Raw genomic sequence first — 23,877 nt, forward strand, 5'->3', positions numbered from 1 at the left:
CGACACCGTGCGACTCATACCCCGAGGTGATTTAAACCCGCAAACCGTCCACCTGAGAGTTGTTTCACCAAGTATCAGCATTATCCTTAATTTATGAGCATGAGTGTACTTGGACAATGGATAGGTTGAAGAGAAGCTGTTGAGCGCCCAGCACGGTCTCCAGACCTTACACTTCTTGAGTTCTACCTATTGGGGGACCTTGAAAACGGTACACCGGCAACACTGACAGCCGTACTTCGGTCAAAAGTTCAGAGACATCGACATTGTTTGGCAGCCAGACGGGGTCACTTTCAAGACATGGAATGACCTTGCCCCGTGCAAGAACTGAAACGGGTTGTCATTTTGTTCCATTGATATCAAAAAGTGTCTACATTTTTCTGGACCTCTCTGCATATGTAAACCCCTTGACGCGAGCCACATTACAGCAAGTTGTCACAAATTTTATCCACCGAATATGCAAAAAGCTGTGCTAACCTAAATGTTAAAACAGTACATTACGCATTCTCGCCATTAATTTCGAGCACTCCACGAGTATTGGCCGTGGCGATAAAACGCCGAAGTTAGGGCGCACAGAAAGTTTCCGCAGGGAAATTATTTCGCCGCCGGACACGATTACGCTGTATCGCAGCACTGCACAGAAACGTTTCATGAGCAATATCCGCAAAGCAGCACAACGGCGAGCCTTGAGAGGCACGTAAAAGCGGAAAGGCGCGGCCTGCCGGTCGATACGGGCGCGCACCGAGGTCGCGCGAGTGCGGATCTGCTCTCACGTTGCAGGCTGCAGGCGCTGCAGCGTCGCTCCAGCCCGCTGCTGCGGCTCCACTCGTCACTTCCTTACTGTGTCCAAACTACGGTCGCGCGGTGTTTTCAAGCGCGGTTTCTAACTAGACTGAGAATTTCTTGGTAGAAGGGACGCCGCGCCGTATGTTATCTTGGATCGAGAGACATCGACGGGACTTGAAAGGAAGCTATGTCGTCTCGTACTAAGACCATTGTCAGAAGAGATGTTATGGGTTTCTTGCAGACAGTAATGCTGCGGTATGGATAACAGTGTGCAAGTGAAATGGTGCGGGAACTGGAAACGTACCGCCGGCCGTGGTGGCCGAGCGGTTTTAGGCGCTTCAGTCTGCAACCGCGCGACCGCTACGGTCGCAGGTTCGAATCCTGCCTCGGGTATGGATGTGTGTGATGTCCTTAGGTTAGTTAGGGTTAAGGAGTTCTAAGTCCTAGGGGAATGATGACCTCAGATGTTAAGTCCCATAGTGCTCAGAGCCCAGCCGTACTGGAGTGGTGTTAACGATTTTACAAAGGCCGCATAGTAGGGGATGATGCTGATCAGAGAGGAACGCCACCGGCAGCGGCAAAATACAAGGTCCTGGCAAACGAGAAACTGATTCGCAGCAACAGCAAATTTTCGAACGATAAGTACTTTCACACAGCGATTCTCCAACGGCTTCGTGACAAAGGGACGGATTTCTGTCGTTATTGTTGCTGTTGTTGTTGTTATTTTGGTCCTCATTCCGAAGGCTGGTTCGACGTAGCTCTGCATGCTACTGTATCCTGTGCAAACATCTGGCTCTCCGAAAAATCTACATTCTTCATCAGGTAACCTTCCATTCAGAAAGCTGTTGCACTCAGCGACTGTTATATTGGTTCAAATGGCTCTGTGCACTACGGGACTTAACTTCTGAGGACCTCAGTCCCCTAGAACTTAAAACTACTTAAACCTAACTAACCTAAGGACATCACACACACCCATGCCCGAGGCAGGATTCGTACCTGCGACCGTAGCGGTCGCGTGGCTTCAGACTGTAGCGCCTAGAACCGCTCGGCCATCCCGGCCGCCAACTGACAATTCCTTCACGTGTCAGAACGTGTGTTACCAACTGATCCATAGATTTAGTCGGGGCCACAAATTTCCTTTTTCCCAGTTTGATTACGTAGTTCCTCATTAGTTAAGCGATCCACCCATCTAATCTTCAACATACATCTGTATGACCACATTTCAAAAGCTCCTATTCTCTTCGTTAAGAACAAGTTCTCAAACTTCAGTTATGGATCCGTATCAGCTGTACAATATTTCAGGAAAATGAAAATTTGTGCCGCACCGGGACTTGAACCCGGATTTCCCGCTCGCAACAAAGCGGAAAATCCTGCTTCGAGTCGTGGTCCGGCACAAATTTTCATTTGTTCTGAAATAGTCTACAGCTGATGCTGAACCATGACTTCAGTTTGCGAGTTTATTCTTAATTGAATGCGCCTGTTGATCGTAAACGCACTGTCCTAGAAACAGCACAGCAATACTCTCTTCTAGTCTGAACTGCTTCTCGTTGAAGTTTCGCACCCGCGCAAAGTGGCACGCGAAACAAATACCTTCAGAAAGGACTTCCTAACAAATTTATGCAGGGAGAATATTGATAATATCGACAAACTGCATGGACGAATTCCTGACGAAGGAAAGAAAGTTCTATGAATATGTGCCCGGAAATGCATCGTTGCCACGGTAGAAGGCGCTGGCTATTAGCCAGGTCCTCCTTTAAATCGTCGCAAGAACGTCAAACTGACAGGTTTTGAGATAAGTGACAACACAACAGAAGCGCAACTAAAATCCCCCGACAGAGGAAAAATATGATTCTACTGTATATAAAGTGCACCAAAGAACTTACTCGTGTTCTCGCAGCAGCGTAATGAAGGATGCTACAGAAGCGGTGCGTTTCAAGTGATCTGAAAAACCGCAGGTCGTTCTCGTTTTCGAAAAGGGTCATGTTAAGACGTACACAACTTTAGGCTTATAGCCTTGACGTCGGTCTGTTGCTCTGTTACTTTACCCTGTGCATTTTGAACATACTTTCAGTCCACGCCCAAACACTTATCTTAGATCATAATTTTAATAATTCCCTTCTCGTTTTTTTAACCACGCCCTTCAACTCCTATGAACATAAGCTGCCTTTTTCCAACATTTGTCTCGATACCCCACTCGTCATACTCCTGGACTAATTTCCTAACCATGCAACATGCGTCGTGTTCATCTTTGGTTACAATATAAATACATAAAAACAAAGGCAAATACAATCAAATACATGGGATGCCATCCTGGGCTTACATTTCAGCAAGTTAGTTCCCTTCCTTTCACGGCGAGAGTTTTTACTGCTTGTCTTCGTGCATGACAAACCCTACCTTGGCCACCAAGGTCCTCGGATTTCTCTCCGATTGAAAACGTTAGGAACACTGTGGGCAAAGTCCTCCAACCATCTCTGGATTTTGACGATCTAACGAGGCAGTTGGACAGAATTTGGCACGGTTTCCCTAAGGAGTACACCCTAAAACACTATCAGTCAATGCCAAGCCAAATAACTGCTTGCATATTGGCCGGAGGTGGACCAACGCTTTAATGACTTGTTCAATTTGTGATGCCAAATCATTTAATTTTTTCTGAAATTGTAATAATTTATTTGTCTGTACATTATTGGGTTGGTGCGTAAGTCTGTAGCGTTTTTGTTTCGCATGTTGATACTCCGGTTGCAACGGGTTTATTTTCCGATTTTCATTTTTTAGTTATAGTTCACTGTTGATATCTGAGTTTACTTATGGTCATTTTGTCAGTCGGAGGTAGTTAGTGGAGTTGTGGACGTTACAAAGTAGGGTGCCAAGTGGAGAAATTGGAACATCTCCGACGTATTCTTCCGTTTGAGTTTAATAGAGGGGCTGCAGCAGCAGAGGTACCACGAAACATTTGTGCCGTGTGTGGGGATAATGCTACTGGACAGAGCAGGACAAGAAAATGGTTTTTCTTGTTTTAGGAGGATCATTTTGACAATACTGACTCTCCACTTTCAGGAAGGCGTTAGGGGTTTGATGAAGTTCGTTTAAACACATTCATCCACAATGATCCATGTCAATGTACTCTAGAATTGGCGAATGTGGTGAACTGTCATCATTATACCATAGAGCGAACTTTGAATGCAATGGGGAAGGCTCGAAAATCGGATGAATGGGTACCGCGTACTCTAAGCCAAAGTCACAAAAACCAGCAGGTGGCCAAATGTGCACCTCTGCTTGCTCGTCCTCAGTTGGCTCGTGAACAAAACCGGCCATTACTATCGTGTATCGTTACTGGCAACGAAAAATGGTGTTTTTAAGGTAACACAACGAAAAGAACGTATGGCTGAGCCCAAACAACGCATCAACTTCCCGTACTAAGAACTGCGCCATTCACAAAACATAATGTTATGCATGTGGTTGAATAGCGATGGTGTGATGTAACCATCACTGCTGACATTTATTGTCAACAACTGTGACGACATGCAGACGTAATCCAAGAACAACGACCAGCAAGACGGCGTGACGACAAGCTCCTCCACGATAACGCCCACTCGCATTCTATCAGAATAACAAAAGACGCTGTATAGGAGTTGGGTTGGGAAGTCATTCCGTACTCACCTTATTTATCTAATCTTGCGCCCACAAATTTTCACCTTTTCCACTCTCTATCGAACGACCTTCTAGGATCTTCCTTTTCGTATGAAACTACGGTTACGATGTGTTTCGCGGAATCGAAAAGGTACCCCAACGTTGGCATACTGTTGTAAATAGTGAATGAGAATATACACTACTGGCCATTAAAATTGCCACACCAAGAAGAAATGCAGGTGATAAACGAGTATTCATTCGACAAGTATATTATACCAGAACTGGCATGTGTTTACATTTTCACGCAGTTTGGGTGCATAGATCCTGAGAAATCAGTACCCAGAACAACCACCTCTGGCCGTAATAAAGGCCTTGATACGCCTGGGCATTGAGTCAAACAGAGCTTGGATGGCGTGTACAGGTACAACTGCCCATCCAGCTTCAACACGATACCACAGTTCATCAAGAATAGTAACTGGCGTATTGTGACGAACCAGTTGCTCGGCCACCATTGACCAGACGATTTCAATTGGTGAGAGATGTGGAGAATGTGCTGGCCAGGTCAGCAGCCGGACATTTCCTGTATCCAGGAAGGCCTGTACAGGACCTGCAACGTGCGGTCGTGCATTATCCTGCTGAAATGTAGGGTTTCGCAGGGATCGAATGAAGGGTAGAGCCACGGGTCGTAACACATCTGAAATGTAATGTCCACTGTTGAAAGTGCCGTCAATGCGAACAAGAGGTGACCGAGACGTGTAACCAATAGCATCCCATACCATCACCCCGGGTGATACGCCAGTATGGCGATGACGAATACACGCTTCCAATGCGCGTTCACCACGATGTCGCCAGACACGGATGCGACCATCATGATGCTATAAACAGAACCTGGATTCATCCGAAAAAATGACGTTTTGCCATTCGTGCACCCAGGTTCGTCGTTGAGTACACCATCGCAGGCGCTCCTGTCTGTGATGCAGCATCAAGGGTAACCGCAGCCATGGTCTCCGAGCTGATAGTCCATGCTGCTAAAACGTCGTCGAACTGTTCGTGCAGGTGGTTGTTATCTTGCAAACGTCCCCATCTGTTGGCTCAGTGATCGAGACGTGGCTGTACGATCCGTTGCAGCCATGCGGATAAGATGCCTGTCATCTCGACTGCTAGTGATACGAGGCCTTTGGGATCCAGCACGGCGTTCCGTATTACCCTCATGAACCCACCGATTCCATATTCTGCTAACAGTCATTGGATCTCGACCAACGCGAGCAGCAACGTCGCGATACGATAAAGCGCAATCGCGATAGGCTGCAATCCGACCTTTATCAAAGTCGGAAACGTGATGATACACATTTCTCCTCCTTACACGAGGGATCACAACAACGTTTCACCAGGCAACGCAAGTCAACTGCTGTTTGTGTATGAGAAATCGGTTGGAAACTTTCCTCATATCAGCACGTTGTAGGTGTCGCCACCGGCGCCACCCTTGTGTGAATGCTCTGAAAAACTGATCATTTGCATAACACAGCATCTTCTTCCTGTCGGTTAAATTTCGCGTCTGTAGCACTCATCGTTTTGGTGTAGCAATTTTAATGGCCAGTAGTGTATTATTGATGATGAACGTCTGTTACGTGTATCTGTTGCGTTTGTTAAACCTACGAAAAAACTCAACGAACTTATGCACCAACCTAATACATCACGATTTCCGTCCCTTTCGGATAATTCCTTCACCGTTTTCTTTGTCTAAGAGTGTATTTTGGGAATGGTAGGAGCAGTGCAGTTGCGAGCGTGGATAATTTTAATGCTTTTATAGGGCGGAGACTGCGGCATCCGCGGCACAGTGGTTAATGCCAAGATCGCGAGCGGCGCGGGACGCCTGCCAAGCAGTGGTGCGCCGTGAACCGGTTGCTGCCGAAAGCGGCCGCTGCGCGAATCCCCCGGCCGCGCCGCGTGCGCCTGCACCCGCCGGCCTTGGCTCGGCCGACCGGTGCCTTTAACGGCGAACGTAAAAAGAAGGAGCCGGCTTGCGGTGCATTGTCGACGGTTTTGTGGGCTTTGCATGCTTTGACGTCTCCTGCCTGGTGCCACTTACAGTACGAACTAGTGCCTGGCTCCTTCGTTTGTAGGCTATTTATATGAGTTGCGCCACTGAATAGGCAACCCAACAGGCGAGTATTAAATGAAGGCTCGGTACTTTATTCTCAATAGAATTACGTCAAAAGATAGCCAACAGGTCGGAATAGTACCGATAGTGACAGTCCTGCTGTCGGAACTGCAACTTCCTTCCGCTGTCTCCAGATACATAACAGCTTAACATAAGATCTTCCTGAAACTTCCTGGCAGATTAAAACTGTGTGCCGGACCGAGACCCGAACTCGGGACCTTTGCCTTTCGCGGGCAAGTGCTCTACCAACTGAGCTACCCAAGCACGACTCACGCCCCGTCCCTCACAGCTCTACTTCCGCCAGTACCTCGTCTCCTACCTTCCAAACTTTATAGAAGCTCTCCTGCGAAGCATGCAGAACTAGCACTCCTGAAAGAAAGGATATTGCGGAGACATGGCTTAGCCACAGCCTGGGGGATGTTTCCAGAATGAGATTTTCACTCTGCAGCGGAGTGTGCGCTGATATAAAACTTCCTGGCAGATTTGGAAGGTAGGAGACGAGGTACTGGCGGAAGTAGAGCTGTGAGGAGTCGTGCTTGGGTACCTCAGTTGGTAGAGCACTTGCCCGCGAAAGGCAAAGGTCCCGAGTTCGAGACTCGGTCCGGCACACAGTTTTAATCTGCCAGGAAGTTTCATATCAGCGCACACTCCGCTGCAGAGTGAAAATCTCATTCTGGATAACATCTTCCTACCTCCCTGATCATGGCAGCGTCGGAAGCCAGACCAGATGTTTTAGCCGAAAAGTGGTGCAGAATTAGGGACAAAGGGGGAAGCCACACACATTTAGCTGAGAGGAAAAAGATCAATTAATTTTTATGAGTACTGAAATGAAATCCGAGACAGTCTTTACAGTCAATCTTTACAGAGTGGGGCAGCACCAATGCACATTGCCGGATTTTTCGCAGTAGTAGTCGCTTCTTCTCCACAGTATTATACACTGCCCAGTCACAGTGACGTGCCCACCTGTAAAAAAACTAGAATAGCCACATTTTGCAGCGTGGACGACTGCGAGACGAGCAAAAAGAGAGTTAATGGCGTTCTGGAAGGTACCGACAGGAATGTGGAACCGTGCCGACTCCAGCTACCGTGACTAGCTGCACGAGGTTTCTCCACTGACAATCCGTGTTGCGGACAGTCTGATCGAGATTGTCCTACGGAGTCTCGATTGTGTTTAAATTCGTTGAGTTTCACGGCCAGGTGAGTACGGTTAGCTCATCCTGCAGTTGTTCGAACCGTGTACGTACAGTGCGAGTTGTGTGACACGTTGCATTGCTCTGCGGGTAGATGCCATCATGCCGAGGAAAAACGAGTCGCATACAGGGATGGACATGGTCACCAAGCACAGATGCATATTTGTGTTGATCCATTGTGCGTTCCAGAATGACGAGATCGCACAGAGAATGCCATAATAGCTTTCCCCACACTGTAACGCTCCGTCTTCCGGCCTGGATTCTTTCGACAGTTATTGCCGCAGGCCGTTTGCTTTCAGATGTTTCACCTCGTACACGCCGTACACCTGAAAGAGCCACCTGCGGCCACTCAGCGGATGTACAGTTGTTGTAGTGGCGCGCAAATTCCACCTTTCTTCGCTCACGAACAGCAGTCAGCATGCTGCATGAACCAGGTGCTTGCTGCGAAGGCCCATACCAATCAACCTTCACTGAACGGTCGTTGAGGAGGCACTGTTGGTAAACCTTTGGTTCGTCTGGGCGCTCAGTTGCGCAGCACTTGCATGTCTATTCGCCGGTATACATCGCAGCAGCCGTCGTTCAGCCCTGTCATGTGTGCCCTGTCGAGCAGCACAGTTACATCGGAGCTAGTTTTTGAAAGCGGCCTGCCGGAGTGGACGAGCGGTTCTAGGCGCTTCAGTCTGGAACCGCGTGACCGCTACGGTCGCAGGTTCGAATCCTGCCTCGGGCGTGGATGTGTGTGATGTCCTTAGGTTAGTTAGGTTTAAGTAGTTCTAAGTTCTAGTGCTCAGAGCCATTTGAAGCAATTTTTTTTTATATATATCGCTATTCTGTCATGAACGGTATACTTTAACCACAGGAGCCACACGAACAGTTTACAGACTTGGCCGTTCCGGAACTGCTTCCACATTTGGCCCTAAAGCCAATGATCATGCCCCCATTGACCGTCAGATAAATCACTACCTTTCCCCTAGGATTCGAACCCAGGTCTCCTTGTGACCAAGGATTCAACGACATTGGAAAATCATATTGCTCAGACCACTGTGCCACGGCTATAGCCTTGTGGCACGATTAGTTATCCTCAGGGAGAGACGTCAAACATGAAGGAACGCTTGTCGTAGTCCACAGCTACCATGTTGTCTTATTACCACACACTCAATGGGACCCAAGTTGAATGTCCCCCATAGTATAATACTGAACCCATCAGCCTGCATCCGTGGTGCGGTTGTAAGATTCGAGCAGCCTCGATGACGCCATATACCTCAGGTAATGAGAAATATGATTCATCCGACCGGGCGACACGTTTCTATTTTAAGCGAAACTGCATGGTTCCAGAGACCTTTCCAAGTCTCAAGCATCCATAATGTCCACGTGCAGACTGAAGCAACGAAAGATTCGAACCCAGCTCTCCTGCTCACTAGACAGATGCACTGACCACTGCCGGCCGTTGTGGCCGTGCGGTTCTAGGCGCTACAGTCTGGAGCCGCGCGACCGCTACAGTCGCAGGTTCGAATCCTGCCTCGGGCGTGGGTGTGTGTGATGTCCTTAGGTTAGTTAGGTTTAAGTAGTTCTACGTTCTAGGGGACTGATGACCACAGATGTTAAGTCCCATAGTGCTCAGAACCACTGACCACTATGCCACACTCGCTCAGTCGTTTAGCACAACTGCTCAGATTACACTAGCACGCCTTCCTCCTCAATCCAAATTACCATCTACGTCGCATCCTACTTACTGTTCCACCTAAACACGAACAGCATTGCAGAGTCTCTGCAACTGTACTGGAATACCAACTCAGTGTCGAACGAAACAGGGTATCCTGCCTGACACCCAGGCATGGGTGGTGTAGTGGTTAGTGTGTCTGCCTAGTAACGGGTTCGAATCCCAGCCTTGATACAAATTTTCATTCGTCACTTCAGCTTGTATATATACATCACAGATGTTAGACACTTGAAAATGTCTCTGGAACCACATCGTTTCATTTCATTAAAGCACTTACACCTGAGGTTCAAGCAGTATGACTCATTTCGTTCGATTCTGAGTTGCCATTCTAGCACAGCTGGTGAGCCTCTGCAATGGTGTTCGAGTTTAGGTGGAATATCAGGTGGGCTGAGACGTGAATGACAGTTTGGATTGACGGAGGCGTGCTAGTGTAGTCCGTGCAGTTGTCAAAGCCACTGCGCCAGAGTGGCTTGGTGGTTAGTGTATCTCTCTAGAGAGCACCCGGGTTCGAATCCCAACCTTGATCGCTTCAATCTGCATATATAAGTTTCCATTTATCCACAGTCAGTTCTCCATGATGCCGTGCCCAGTGCAATCGTGATTGACAATGTTTTGGGTTAACATGAGAACTGGTAGTCGTCGTCTGGTGTTGTGTCTCAACTTCAACAGTGCGCACTGAACGGTGGGCTTCGCAACACTTGTGCCTACACCAGGTCTGCCGTAGGTCACCGCCTATCCTGATTTCCAAACTGGACAAGCCTGTGATCTCTATGCTTTTTGCATGATGTGTGCTTGTCCAACATTTTACCCTTCAACTACTTTCCATAGACGTTCACGACTGTTGCATGCCAACAGCTGACAAGCTTCCCCGTTCCCGAGGTGATTTGCTCTTGCGGTCAAAATTGACGCTATAGTGATTCTACTTTCGCTTCTGCTCCGCTTATGTACATACATTCCTTAGAGTCTCACGTGCCCGTAATTCCACTAAGAAGCATTCAGTCCAATTGATATTGGTCATAATGTTTTTGCTTGTCAGTGGAAAATACAAGGGTTGTGATGCCTCACAATTTTTTCCAACTATATTTATCCTTAAGAGTTAGAATTTTGTACATTTCTTTTACACGTACTGTTTTTCTACATAGACTCCATCACACCATATCGGCTTACGACAGCATTGTGTAATTGCGTGTATTGCCTGTTGGTATTGTTATTTGCTCGTAGTCATATTTTCGCTGCAAGTGTAAGGTGTCAGGCAAATCCAACACCTTCCATGAAAACCCTGACATGATAAGCAAATCCAGTAGTATGTCACATAGCTCCGAATAAATCGTGACATTAAATTAACCAAAGCAATACGAGTAACGAGTCACACCTTCCCACCATGAGACAGACGCAGTTCCGAGGGGAAAAACGAGAACAGAAGCCGAGAGCAGAACTGTGTTAAGCGAGAAGGCCCTACGATAAGGTACGGACACCCACGTCGCCAGCTAACCGCTACGACCACACCACCCGCAAGTTTTTAGTGTGAGACTTTTTTCGCGTCTCTGTTACGTTAGGACCACCCCCCAGCCCATGTTAAAAGATAGAGCCCTCCAGAAGAACAGTATAGATCTTACCATAACGCTAAAAGGACCACACCAGCTGCAAGTTTTAGCGTGAGACTTTCTCGCTTCTCTGTTACGTTGCAAACTTTAAAAACATTGCCCCACCACGAAAAGTATAACGTTTCTCACTGGATAGACAGAATTTTTGTAGGCGGAGCTTAAGGTTAACATTGAGACCCTGATTGGTCAGATGAAAACACAGCCAGATAGTTTTTTTAAACCAACTTCGGTAAATTGTAGTAAGGAGAAGTTAGAGGGAGTTGCTTCGAAGACGGCGAGGTGAGAGGAGCTGTGCTGTCCGCCGCCTCCTGACGAACACCGACAAGGTAATGAGCGCACGCGATGCCGCATAACAGCGTATAAAGCTTCACTCAGAACTGCAGAAGTCTCATCTGTTACACCTCCTTTTTGCGTAATACTAGTGTCGATCGTCAATTAAAGCTCATGGTGTTCACATTTGCCACTTGAAGTAAAAATCTGAAACGCGATGATTTTTCTGTTATATAGTTATTGAGAAGCCACATCAGCCACTGTAATTTACGACAAGTTAGATAAGTAATTAAAGATAATTGAGGGTCACTGTAGACCATTTTGATAGTTGTGATATGGCATAGGTCATCCTTCGATCCACTGTAGAACTTGGAAACCCATTCAGGGAATATTCGTTCACATTTTTGTTGAACGCAGTTGGTTTTTACCATCCTGTATTGAAACATTTCCATTTATCAATAGTGCAATTTATAAACAATGTTTTGTGAGTAGAATACAATTTCCAATGGTAAACTTAACTGCTTTTTCGACGTTATTTTACCAGCTAGCTAAAAATAGGAAAGCCTTGAACCCCTTCCACTAAATTTAGTTAGTATTACGATTCTTTTACAGGGAGTGCAGTGGAGCTGACGCTGAAATCATTAAGTATTTGGTTATATCATCGCTAGTCTCACTGAACTCTTCTGAATTCTACATGTCATGTGTGGTCTGACGTCTCCTTACCAGCAACGGGTCCCAGGTTCAAACTAGTCAATTCCCTAAAAAACACGCTCAGAGCGTCGTTGCGCGAAAGTGGTAGGGAGACACGATATAGAACAAAGACACACCACGCAGAATGTTTAGACAAGAATTACGCTCTCATCATTTTCAAAGTGTGTCCCACATAAAAAATCCTGACTTTTTCTGGAGAGGGAGCTACATCGCATTTCTTCTCTTTTGCTGGTTGCAGGTGGTGACGCTTCAGTGACTATTAGTTTTCAGCTCAAAGTGATGCAGCCAGGTCTCGTCACCTGAAACCGTCCGTTGCAAAACGGTGTCTCATTTGGCCTTAGACTCATACAGATGAAATGAATTTTCTTTGAATCTTAAAGTCTGTTGTGAGCATTCGTGGAACTCATCTTGAGCATACCATTAAATATCCAAGAGTCTCAGTCATTGCACACACACTTCCAATTCTAACCGATGGCTGTAAAGCCAGTCATCGAATTGTGATGGGCCTGTCAGCAGGAATAATGGGAGCGTGTTCACCATGTAGTGAGCAGTGGCTGTTACACAACGACCAGAACGTTACCGACCATGGAACTCAGTTTCTGCACATATTGACGCTTTTACCCTCTTTACCCTCCGCCCAATCGTACTTCTATTAACTGTATTCTTAGTATACACGGCACACAAACGGTTGTGAATGTTCACGGCGGTTTCTTTTCCCGCAATCAAGAATTCAGTGAACACATTGCTCGTAATGGCGTAGACGCCATTTTGATGGTTTTTTACGGCTCTGCCAACTGCCTGAATTGTTAGAAATTTCACGCATATGCAGAAGAAACAGCGTATTTGAAGAACCTGAGAGGTTTCCAGAATGAGATTTTCACTCTGCAGCGGAGTGCGCGCTGATATGAAACTTCCTGGCAGATTAAAACTGTGTGCCAGACCGAGACTCGAGCTCGGGACCTTCACCTATCGCGGGCAAGTGCTCTACCATCAGAGCTACCCAAGCACGACTCACGCCCCGTCCTCACAGCTGTACTTCCGCCGGTACCTCGTCTCCTACTTTCCAAAGTTCACAGGAGCTCTCCTGCGAACCTTGCAAGAACTAACACTCCTGGAAGAAAGGATGTTGTGGAGACATGGCTTAGCCAGACCTTGGCAGATGTTTCCAGAATGAGTTCGAGTCTCAGTCCGGCACACTGTTTTAATCTGCCAGGAAGTTTCAACCTGAAAGGTCTTTTCCTCTTATACAGGGTGAGGACAAGAGGACTTTACACCTTCAAAAAATCATAGAAACTAAACAGTGCAACTTACTCGCTTCGAAACCTTAACCTGTGAATAGAATATCTCTGGATGACTTTTTTTTGCGAATGAGCACAATTATTTTGTTTCAGGCTGCCGCCACCAGTAAGTGTGAGTGTAAAAAATGGCAACTGCGTCTCAACACAAGATGATATGGTGTCATTCTTCAGTTTGAAAAAAAGAGAATTGCTATTTGCTGTTGAACGGGAATTTCTCACGCATTTTCAACAGAAGGCATCCAGCAGAGCCCCCTTTTTCGTCACGTACAAACAGTCTGAAGACATGAGCTGTATTTTCAAACTAAATGTTGATCACAATCGAACAGCGTCCCAGTGAAGCCCTCAGAAATCAACATGTCAAGCAAGTCATGAGTCTCATATCTCACAAATAACCGCTCCCAAAATTCGCGGTGAAACAGTACAGACTGCACTTGGTCCAGGAGGTTATACTCTGGGCTCTGACCTCTGCACCAAGAAATTGGCTGGAATGGCGACTGACAACGACACATCAAAGAGCTTTACTGATGAAGCAACGTTTCACACTTATACTGATGTTAACTGGCACAATGTTAGTTTTGGGAACAGAAAACCCCCGTTTCACAGTGGAACTTCGATATTCGCCAAAGATCAGTGTGTTTTACACAATGTCGAAGGATAAGACTCACAGCCTCTTCTTTTTCACGCAGAAAACGGTTGCAGACATTTGCTACCACGTCACGTTTTCTCTGTGGTTTCTGTCTCAGTTGCAACAAGATGGTTCAGCTCTTCACTTCCACTTAGCTGTACAGAAATATGCAAACATACGTGTGCCCAGACGATGGTCGGCCGTGCAGGTACCAATGATGATGTGTGGTGCTGATGGCTGCCATGATCACCAAAGTTAAACTCCTTGTAATTTTTATGGTGTTATGTGAAAGATGAAGACACAGTACTTGCCACAGCTGTGGCAGCGAATCGCAGCTGCAGTAGAGACTATTACTACTGATATTTCGCCCAGGTTTTTAGAAGAGTTTGAATATAATTTATTATTATATTTTTTCTCTCATACAAAGACTGTTAACAGCTAAAATACTGAGTTAGAAACAACCGTTTCATCCCCAGGCGGAGGATGTTTGGTGTCTGCAGCGAGCTGCTGGGCACGTGTTACTCACCTGAACAAGGCGGCGCCATTGTTGAGGCTCTCTGGCGGCGACCGCACGTAGTGGGCGCCGGGCGTGAGGGGCGCGGCGGCCTGGTGCACGCACGGCAACCCCCCAGAGCCCGGAACGTGCACGTGCACGCTGCGCAGGTCGTCCATGCTGTGCCGCCTCACACCATCTGGAACACGGCAAACCGCACATGGCTCACTCATTCACAGCCCACCTGCTCGACAACAGTTACACCTGCCACATGCAGATAAAAAAAGTACACGCCGAACAGGTCCAAGCTGTGCTGCCTCACACCATCTGGAACATAGCACACCGCACATGGCTCACTCATTCACAGCCCACCTGCTCAACAACAGTTATGCCTGCCACATGCAGATAAAAAAAGTACACGCCGAACAAGTCCAACCTGTGCCGCCTCACACCATCTGGAACATAGCACACTGCACATGGCTCACTCATTCACAGCCCACCCGCTCAACAACAGTTACACCTGCCACATGCAGATTAAAAAGTACACGCCGAACAGATCCGAGCTGTGCCGCCTCACACCATCTGGAACATAGCACACTGCACATGACTCGCTCACTCACAGCACACATGCTCAACAACAGTTACACCTGCCACATGTACATAGAAAAGTAGACGCCGAACAGGTCCAAGCTGTGCCACCTCACACCATATGGAAACGGGCTGCACATCAGTCACGGCCTGTCTACTTAACAACAGCTATCCCTGGCACACTGACATACATGCTACATAGGTTGTCCATATTGTGCTGTCTCACACCATGTGCAACACAGCACATGGTAGATTACTCATTCACTCACAACCTGCCTGCCTAACAAGAGCTGAGCCTGGAACGTGCATGTGCATGCTGTGCACGTCATCCAAGTGTATCAGCCTTCCACTGTTATCAACCACACCCCAGCCAAGAGCTTCGCGTGCTTCGTGGGGGATTTAAAAGTAAGGTGCAGTTCACACTGAGACAATGCGATACAACATGTTGTAATAAAGATCGCACAACGCAACTCATGTTCTCACGGGGGTAATACGATATGCAACACGATACCCAATGCGACTCACCATATGACAAGCAGCAAGATATCACGAATGGCGTTTCTATTTCATTTTATTCTGTAATCATAAGCTCTGCTCAAGAGAACGTTATTGTGGCTTACCATTATTTAAAGCTCAAAAAACTAAACAAGAAAAGGAAGTACTGATCGCACCCATGCAATGCTATAAATATGAAACATAGTTCAACTGTGGTTTCTCGTGATCTCTCCCTTTCTCGTGAACTCTCCCACCATGAACACACAGTCAAAGAACTCCACAGAATCAGTCTAGGCAGTGTGCACTTTTTGGAGCAATTATCAGCTACTTTGACAAAGTAGGTACACGTTTTCGAATTATTAGTTGTCCTTCTAAGAAAGGTAAATTGGTGCTAGTGTTTGAATAACATTAAAAATGTCGCTATGAAAGTTAACTTTCAGCAAGACCACCTAGTGTACTTTATTCAGTTTCGTACATAATAGCTACAAATTAATACACCTAGGATACTGTTTTTACATCTGTTCAGTTTCGCAAAGTAGTAAATGATTCAGCTTGAGGAGTACTCAGAAGACACGTTGCTGGTTTTGAAGAAAGACCAGTCATCACCGATGGTGCAGCCCAGGGAGGTGAACTCTGAATACGGATAGACAATGTTAAGAAATGGGTCAAGACGATGGTGCTAAGGAAAATTCTCACGAGTCCTTGTCAGCTTCCTCGATCTGCTCGTTCAGAAGTAAAAGAATCTAGCTTTCATGCCTCTTTTATGTCTGTCGCAATGTTTCCTGACATAAAGGAGCATGGACTGAAGAAAATCACACTGCAGTATCATGAACTGACGAGTACCAGTGTCTTTTCAAAACCAGGTTCGGCAGCATACGGAAAACAGAAATAAAAGACAGTTCCGCACTCCACACAGCAGGCTGTAGCAGGCGGCAAGAGTCTCTTGCGCGGCGCCCATCTAGCAGCCTCATCGTGTACTATCTCTCGGCTGCCTTACTTTCCACACAGCTGGAAATATTTTAACTTCCTGCTCACATCAGTCGAACGTGAGGGAAGTAAAATCTTTGTACCTATTTGCACAGGGTCCCTGATTAACGAGAAGGATGTGGGAGGTGTATATGGCTCACAACTCGAATTTAAAAACAGGTTAGTAATTAGCGATAAACAACGAGGGATATTCTGATAGCAAAACAGTGGAAACTGTCTGCAACCGTCCTGTAGAATTCGTGGAATTTGTGTTCGTGCTGGGAGAGCTCACGAGAAATCACAACTGAACTATATTTGATATTTATAGCATCGTACGGGTGCACCCACTTGTTCAGTTCATCAACCACGAGCAGCCTTCACTGACGATGTGTCAGTGCAGAGAAACGTAAGTTATATTACTGGAAACGTTAACTGTAGCTTAATAGTATCAACATACGAAAAAGGTACATAGTTGTTTAAGCCAAACCAGCACTAGTACTATATATGGAAGAGATTGCATGAATAAATCCGTGGTTGCGGTGATTGCCTACCACATGGCTGGTTCTGCCGGTGTTCGGATGAGGCGTGATGTACTCGCGCACGCCAAGTAAAAACGGTGACGTCTGTACAAGAGCGACATTATGACGTTCTGCTCAAGTGATGGACAGGCTAACTGTGACAAGCTGCAAGGCGGCAAGTGCCAAGAACAATGCTCATTTACGCTGGTGTCGCCTGGCGGAATTCGTCGGTCCACAGGGAACCAAACCAAGACAGGGTGAGGTGGCTGAATTTTCCGTATCAGAGACAACTGCTCTCTAGTGAGCTCCCGACTCCAAAAAACAGAGCCGTTGCCAACTACGGGGAGTAACAGAATCTAAGGACTGCCTGCTTTGACAATGGTAACTGACCACATCTCTCACTTCCTGTTCTGTCTTAGATCCAACCGTCGAATAACAGCCGTCTGCCGGCCGCGGTGGTCTCGCGGTTCTAGGCGCGCAGTCCGGAACCGCGCAACTGCTACGGTCGCAGGTTCGAATCCTGCCTCGGGCATGGATGTGTGTGATGTCCTTAGGTTACTGATGACTGATGACCACAGCTGTTAAGTCCCATAGTGCTCAGAGCCATTTGAGCCATTTGAACAGCCGTCTCTATGTCCCAACGCCTCAATGACGAGAGAGAAGAAGCCATTTGAACTTTGCGTATTTTTATCGCTTGCCACCATTCAAAGCAGGTTATCAGCTTTTCTCAAAATAATCGCAGCCGAATTCCGATTCCGGTTTTCAATTCCGCAGTACTTCAGGAATCTGTTTATTACGGTCTCCTTTCTAGGAAATTGTGGTAAGTTCCTATGGGACCAAACTGCTGAGGCCATCGATCCCTAGCCTTAAACTAGTTAATCTAAATTAAACTAACTTATGCTAAGGACAACACACACACCCTTTCCCGAGGGAGGACTCGAACCTCCTACGGGGGTGGGGGGGGGGGGGAGGCGTATGAACCGTGGCAAGTGGCAATGCGCCTGAGACGACGCGGCTTCTTCGCTCGGCTCTCCTTTCTCTTGGAATTTCTATTATGAGGATAATTTTCCCCTGAAGTGTAAGAAAGCTCAAAATAAAATTAACAATTCTCTAACGAATTCACCCGTGGGTTGGTCACAAGGAAAGAGTAAAAAAATATGGAATTATACTGATGAATTATCAGTTACTTGGTGTCCCTTGTTTTGGCTGTGAGCTTTCCGTGGGCACGGAACTACATGCCCCGACATGTGGATAGTCATTGTGTCACAGAGTGTCTTTTTGTCTGTTCCTTGCATCAGTGTAGCACGGTAAAATGGACCAAGAAACATATGAAATCCTATAAAGATAGTATCTACATCGAATAGAAGAGTTTAAAGGTGAGCACCGGTGTTTAAACATCACAATTCCATATATAGCGTAACGTAAGTGCAAAGAAAAATAAATAAAATCTGTAGTACTATTCTCCTACGAAAGAATAATCTATCATTGCTTGAATTCATTAAATGGCGGATAGTCTTCCACTCACCTAAGTGGAAGTCAGATGTGAGCTTGCCGCAGTGAGTGTGGTAAACACTTCGAATATCAAGTACTGAACTGACAAAAATTCGCATTTCTAGTCTTTTTTTCTTTCTGTGCGTGTGCTGGTCACCAAGTGCCAATGAAGGTAAATAAATTAACTGGACAAAATCTGAACTCCCAAAAATTAAACAGTATTATGCGGAGATATAAATATAAACAAATATATCAAAGATAAAATGAGTACTATTCCCAAAGACACCTATCACAGCATTGGCATGGTTTATTTCGTCAACAGTGCTAAAAATGGTACCTAAATGGTTGGAAATATAGACAAGGAGAATAAATTACTGATAAAAGACATACGAGATTCTACGAAGAACTTTCACAATAAGTTTTAGAGAGAATTCGACCACTGCACTGTGTAACTTTGATGAAGATTTATTCACTTAATTAGGCTTCTTGTAATGAATCTGAACATTCCGAAACTATGACAGACGAAGTTGAAGAAAATAAATTTTAATATGTCAGATGTATCGAAATCTGAGATATGGCTGAAAATCACTTAGGTATTTGGGAAAATTATTCGAAACCATCACGCAACAAGCAGTACATTACTGTGAGTTCAGTAAGATATTCAAATTTGCATCAAGATTTACGTTTTTGAATTTAGAGAAAGACAAACAATTAATGATCGCGTAGATAATATGTGCCATATTATGTACCCAATGTTGCCAGTATCTCCATAGCAATGAAAAGAGAAAGCTTGAAATGCAGTTATAGTTAAAACGAGGAATGACGCATTCGGGAACCGACATGGATCATTTTGAAGGCGCCATCAGAGCATCCGCCTTGCCTCACTGAAAAGTATTTGATTTAGACAGAATCAGAGTTAATTATGTGTATTCACGATTACAGGTCAGATATTGCACTCATACCTTCGTATGATTTTATGCATTGCTGCCCTTAACATGTCGCTGTTAAGAGTGGAACTTGCTCACTATTACCTGAAGTAGTATTTGCACATCTGGGACATAAATTCCTGTTACGTGCGAAGAGCCCACAAGTTTCAAGACCGCGACAAGCGTTTACAGCAGAGGAAGAAACGTTACGTTATACGGCCATAATCTGGCGCAGTAACAGCCCCTTGGAGGCAGTAAAGGTAGAACAGAGCCACCAGGATAACAGCGGTCCTAATGCAGAACCTCGTAGGCTGCCAACGACTGCCTGTCTGACATATCTTTGCCGGCAGCAGAGGAACTGAGAATAATGCAGTCGTGTCACCTGCGAGCGGTTGTATGTTCTGTAGGACAGCAGCGCCTCTCGTGCATTGCATAGTCGCAAAACTGAAACCACAGTGAAAATAAAAAAAAAGTTTTATTTGCAGCAGTTACTATACCTTCCTGCTACTTCTCTACCTAGTCGCCGCTGCGACTTAGACATTCGTAGCGTTTTACCAATTTTCGAATACCTTCGTCGTGGAAGGCAGCCGCCTGCGCTTTCCGTTTCTTAGGCTTGTATGGAACTCGCTGACTGTGCTAGAATGCTGTCTTTCATGTGAGCAGCGATGAACCTCAGAGGGAGCAAAGTCCTACCATTTTCTGGTAATGCTTAACTTTTATCCTTACAATATGACGAAATTTTCTAAATGTGCCTGAAAAAAAACTGCAGAAAGTTAGTTTTATGTTTTGTAGGGGAAAGGGCCGGGGGTGGAGGGGGGAGGGGTTCGGTGTTGCGGTATTGACAGCCCTACCAGTGCGGCATGGGATTTTGGTATGTAACATGAGCATAGCTTGGGGCAACAAATAAGCTTTATTTCATCAAAATCGGATTACGAATAAAAAAGATATAAAGATATAGCGATTTAAAGTTTTCACTGAAACTGTTGTGTCTGTGTGTTTGAACAAGCTGATCTACAAAACTACTTGACGAGTTTTCATGGCGTTTTCACAGGTAACTTTAGCGTTGCTTAGACAACCGTATAGGCTTAATTTTATCAAAATTAGAATGCGAAAAAAACGGTATCGTAATTTAAAGTTTTTGGAGTCTCTTCAGCTTAGTAGTGCAGATGTTTACCATAGTGATAGCATAGTAGTCCAAAGAACCAAAAAATGGCGCTGTTGGTTCCATAATACACTAAAGGGCCAATAGATGGCGCTGTTAGTTTCTTACGCCAGTGGCAGAAGTATTTTCGGAAGTTTACGTCAGTGACAGAATTAAGCGCAGCAATTTTGTTTTTACGAGTACGAACTAACACTGAATTTACTGGGGTAGAATATACGTGTTTACTGATTTTGCTTTATGTATTTAAAAGATAATTGCTTTGCTTCAGTCGATAGGTCTCATTTATATTTCGCTTCTTGGCTAGGAGAAGTAAATTTATTGACAAAGTGATCCTATAAAGGTTAAGTTTTCACCGACCGAAACCCTAAAAGCGACAGTATGCAAATGCCTCTTTTTTAACGTCAGTTGCGAAGCACGGCCGTAAGATAATATAAAATAACATTGGAATTTAATCGGGAAAATGAACATGTTGGTCTTAAAAGAGGGTACTGCACAATGGACGATTTGCAAATCACTAAGTATTTAAATAATCAGACATCCCCGCAATCTACCGCGTGTGATAAAAGCTCGACGTGGACAGGATGTTAAAAATCTAGCCTCCTCCATTGTCTCAGCAGGCAACAACGGAATGTGCGCCACGTCAGTTGTTACAATGCCCCGCCCTCGGCCGTTGCCACACCACGGCTCGGATAGCAGTACTACGTAGCGTCGGCCTGCTGGGAGCACAAAGTGCTGTGACAGCGCTTCAGCGCCTTTTACAGACTACGGCAGTCGCTCAAGGCGCTTCCGTTGCGACCAAGGCAAGCAACTAGCGATAGCGAGATCCCCAGCGCCCGTGACTACACTTGGCGTAGGCATTATGCCCTCAACCGCCGCCCACTGAGCACACCGTTTCCGGGATTTCGATGTCTCGTAGACGACATCACGCACCGTGTGTCACTCCACCATTCGTTTATCTACCTGATAAAACTTACGTATGGAGAAGTGAGTGGGATATACAACGACGGAAAAAATTCGTAACAACAAACGATAATTAATGTAGAATAATGAAATTCCACGAATATATTTTTCTAGGTAACATATTTACGTAATTATTAGGTCTACAACTTTGCTTCCGCCGTTTTGCAATAGACGGCAGTAGCGGCAAGTGGGGTTCGGGTGGCTGGTCATAGGTGTAATACAATAAGCTTGTTGTTGTTGTTGTTGTTGTTGTTGTGGTCTTCAGTCCTGAGACTGGTTTGATGCAGCTCTCCATGCTACTCTATCCTGTGCAAGCTTCTTCATCTCCCAGTACCTACTGCAACCTACACCCTTCTGAATCTGCTTGGTGTATTCATCTCTTGGTCCCCCTCTACGATTTTTACCCTCAACGCTGCCCTCCAATGCTAAATTTGTGATCCCTTGATGCCTCAGAACATGTCCTACCAACCGGTCCCTTCTTCTAGTCAATTTGTGCCACAAACTTCTCTTCTCCCCAATACTCTTCAACACCTCCTCATTAGATATGTGATCTACCCATCTAATCTTCAGCATTCTTCTGTAGCATCACATTTCGAAAGCTTCTATTATCTTCTTGTCTAAACTATTTATCGTCCATGTTTCACTTCCATACATGGCTACACTCCATACAAATACTTTCAGAAACGACTTCCTGACACTTAAATCTATACTCGATGTAAACAAATTTCTCTTCTTCAGAAACACTTTCCTTCCCATTGCCAGTCTACATTTTATATCCTCTCTACTTCGTCCATCATCAGTTATTTTGCTCCCCAAATAGCAAAACTCCTTTACTACTTTAAGTGTCTCATTTCCTAATCTAATACCCTCAGCATCACCCGACTTAACTCGACTACATTCCATTATCCTCGTTTTGCTTTTGTTGATGTTCATCTTACATCCTTTCAAGACACTATCCATTCCATTCAACTGCTCTTCCAAGTCCTTTGCTGTCTCTGACAGAATTACAATGTCATCGGCGAACCTCAAAGTTTTTATTTCTTCTTCATGGATTTTAATACCTACTCCGAATTTTTCATTGGTTTCCTTCACTGCTTGCTCTATATACAGATTCAATAAAATCGGGGAGAGGCTACAACCCTGTCTCACTCCTTTCCCAACCACTGCTTCCCTTTCATGCCCCTCAAGTCTTATAACTGCCTCTACATCCTTACATTTGCCCTCTAGCCATGCCTGCTTAGCCATTTTGCACTTCCTGTCGATCTCATTTTTGAGACGTTTGTATTCCTTTTTGCCTGCTCCACTTACTGCATTTTTATATTTTCTCCTTTCATCAATTAAATTCAATATTTCTTCTGTAACCCGAGGATTTCTACTAGCCCTCGTCTTTTTACCTACTTGAACGTCTGCTGCCTTCACTATTTCATGCCTCAAAGCTACCCATTCTTCTTCTACTGTATTTCTTTCCCCCATTCCTGCCATCTGTTCCCTTACGCTCTCCCTGAATAAGCTTAGGCATCTGTAAACATAATGCCATAAAAATATTACTTGATTTGTGATTGCATCAAAAGGTTATTCTTGATTAAATACGTCAACTTAAGTACCCATTTCCCGCCATTTGCGGGAAGTTTTAATTTTCTGCTTTAACATGAAGAAATCTGCGTCTGTGATTCTTTACCATGCTGGGTAAGACCAATGGCGAGCGAACTATTAGTGGAATAACACGCAGAGAATGTTTCCAACGCCTTAAGAACAGTGATTTTGATGTCGAAGAACGGCATGGCGGCGGGAGACAGAACGTTTTCTTTGCTACTGAAGCAGACGAAGACAGTCACAGGACATCATTATCGAAAGCGTTCGAGCCCAGCGCTGAAACGCAAACGGCCACAATACAGCGATAGACACGTAAAGGTAAGTCTGCAGCAGGTCAGTGCTCGACCACATGTCGCAAAACCCGTCAAAATATACGTGGAAATGTTGAAAGGAGAAGTCCTATCCCTCCCGCCGTATTCTCCATACGTTACTCTCTCTGACTACCACCTTTTAGGATCAGTGGCATACAGTTTGGCTGACCAGCACTTCCGATCATATGAACAAGTACAAAATTGGATCGATTCGTGGAACCCCACAAAAGACGCCCAGTTCTTCCGCCACGAGATTGGTATGCTATCCGAAAGCTGGGAGAATGTAGTGGGCAGCGATGGGCAATACTATGAATGATAACTTTTTTGTAAGTTTTTCACAATAAAGCCCCGAACTTCGAGAAAAAGCGGCGGAAGCAAAGTTGTA

General features: G+C 45.5%; 1 protein-coding gene across 1 annotated transcript in view; it reads right to left on the reverse strand.

Moving 5' to 3' along the window:
- LOC124619401 (ATP-binding cassette sub-family G member 4-like) overlaps nt 1-23,877 on the reverse strand; it is a 448,704-nt gene that overhangs the window by 344,490 nt on the left and 80,337 nt on the right. The window contains exon 2 of the mRNA XM_047145757.1: nt 14,516-14,681. Coding sequence (XP_047001713.1) covers nt 14,516-14,661 — 146 coding nt within the window. The 5' untranslated portion in view covers nt 14,662-14,681. The remainder of the gene's footprint in view (nt 1-14,515; nt 14,682-23,877) is intronic.

This window comes from Schistocerca americana, chromosome 6 (assembly GCF_021461395.2).
Source record: "Schistocerca americana isolate TAMUIC-IGC-003095 chromosome 6, iqSchAmer2.1, whole genome shotgun sequence".
Taxonomy (NCBI): Eukaryota; Metazoa; Arthropoda; class Insecta; order Orthoptera; family Acrididae; genus Schistocerca; species Schistocerca americana.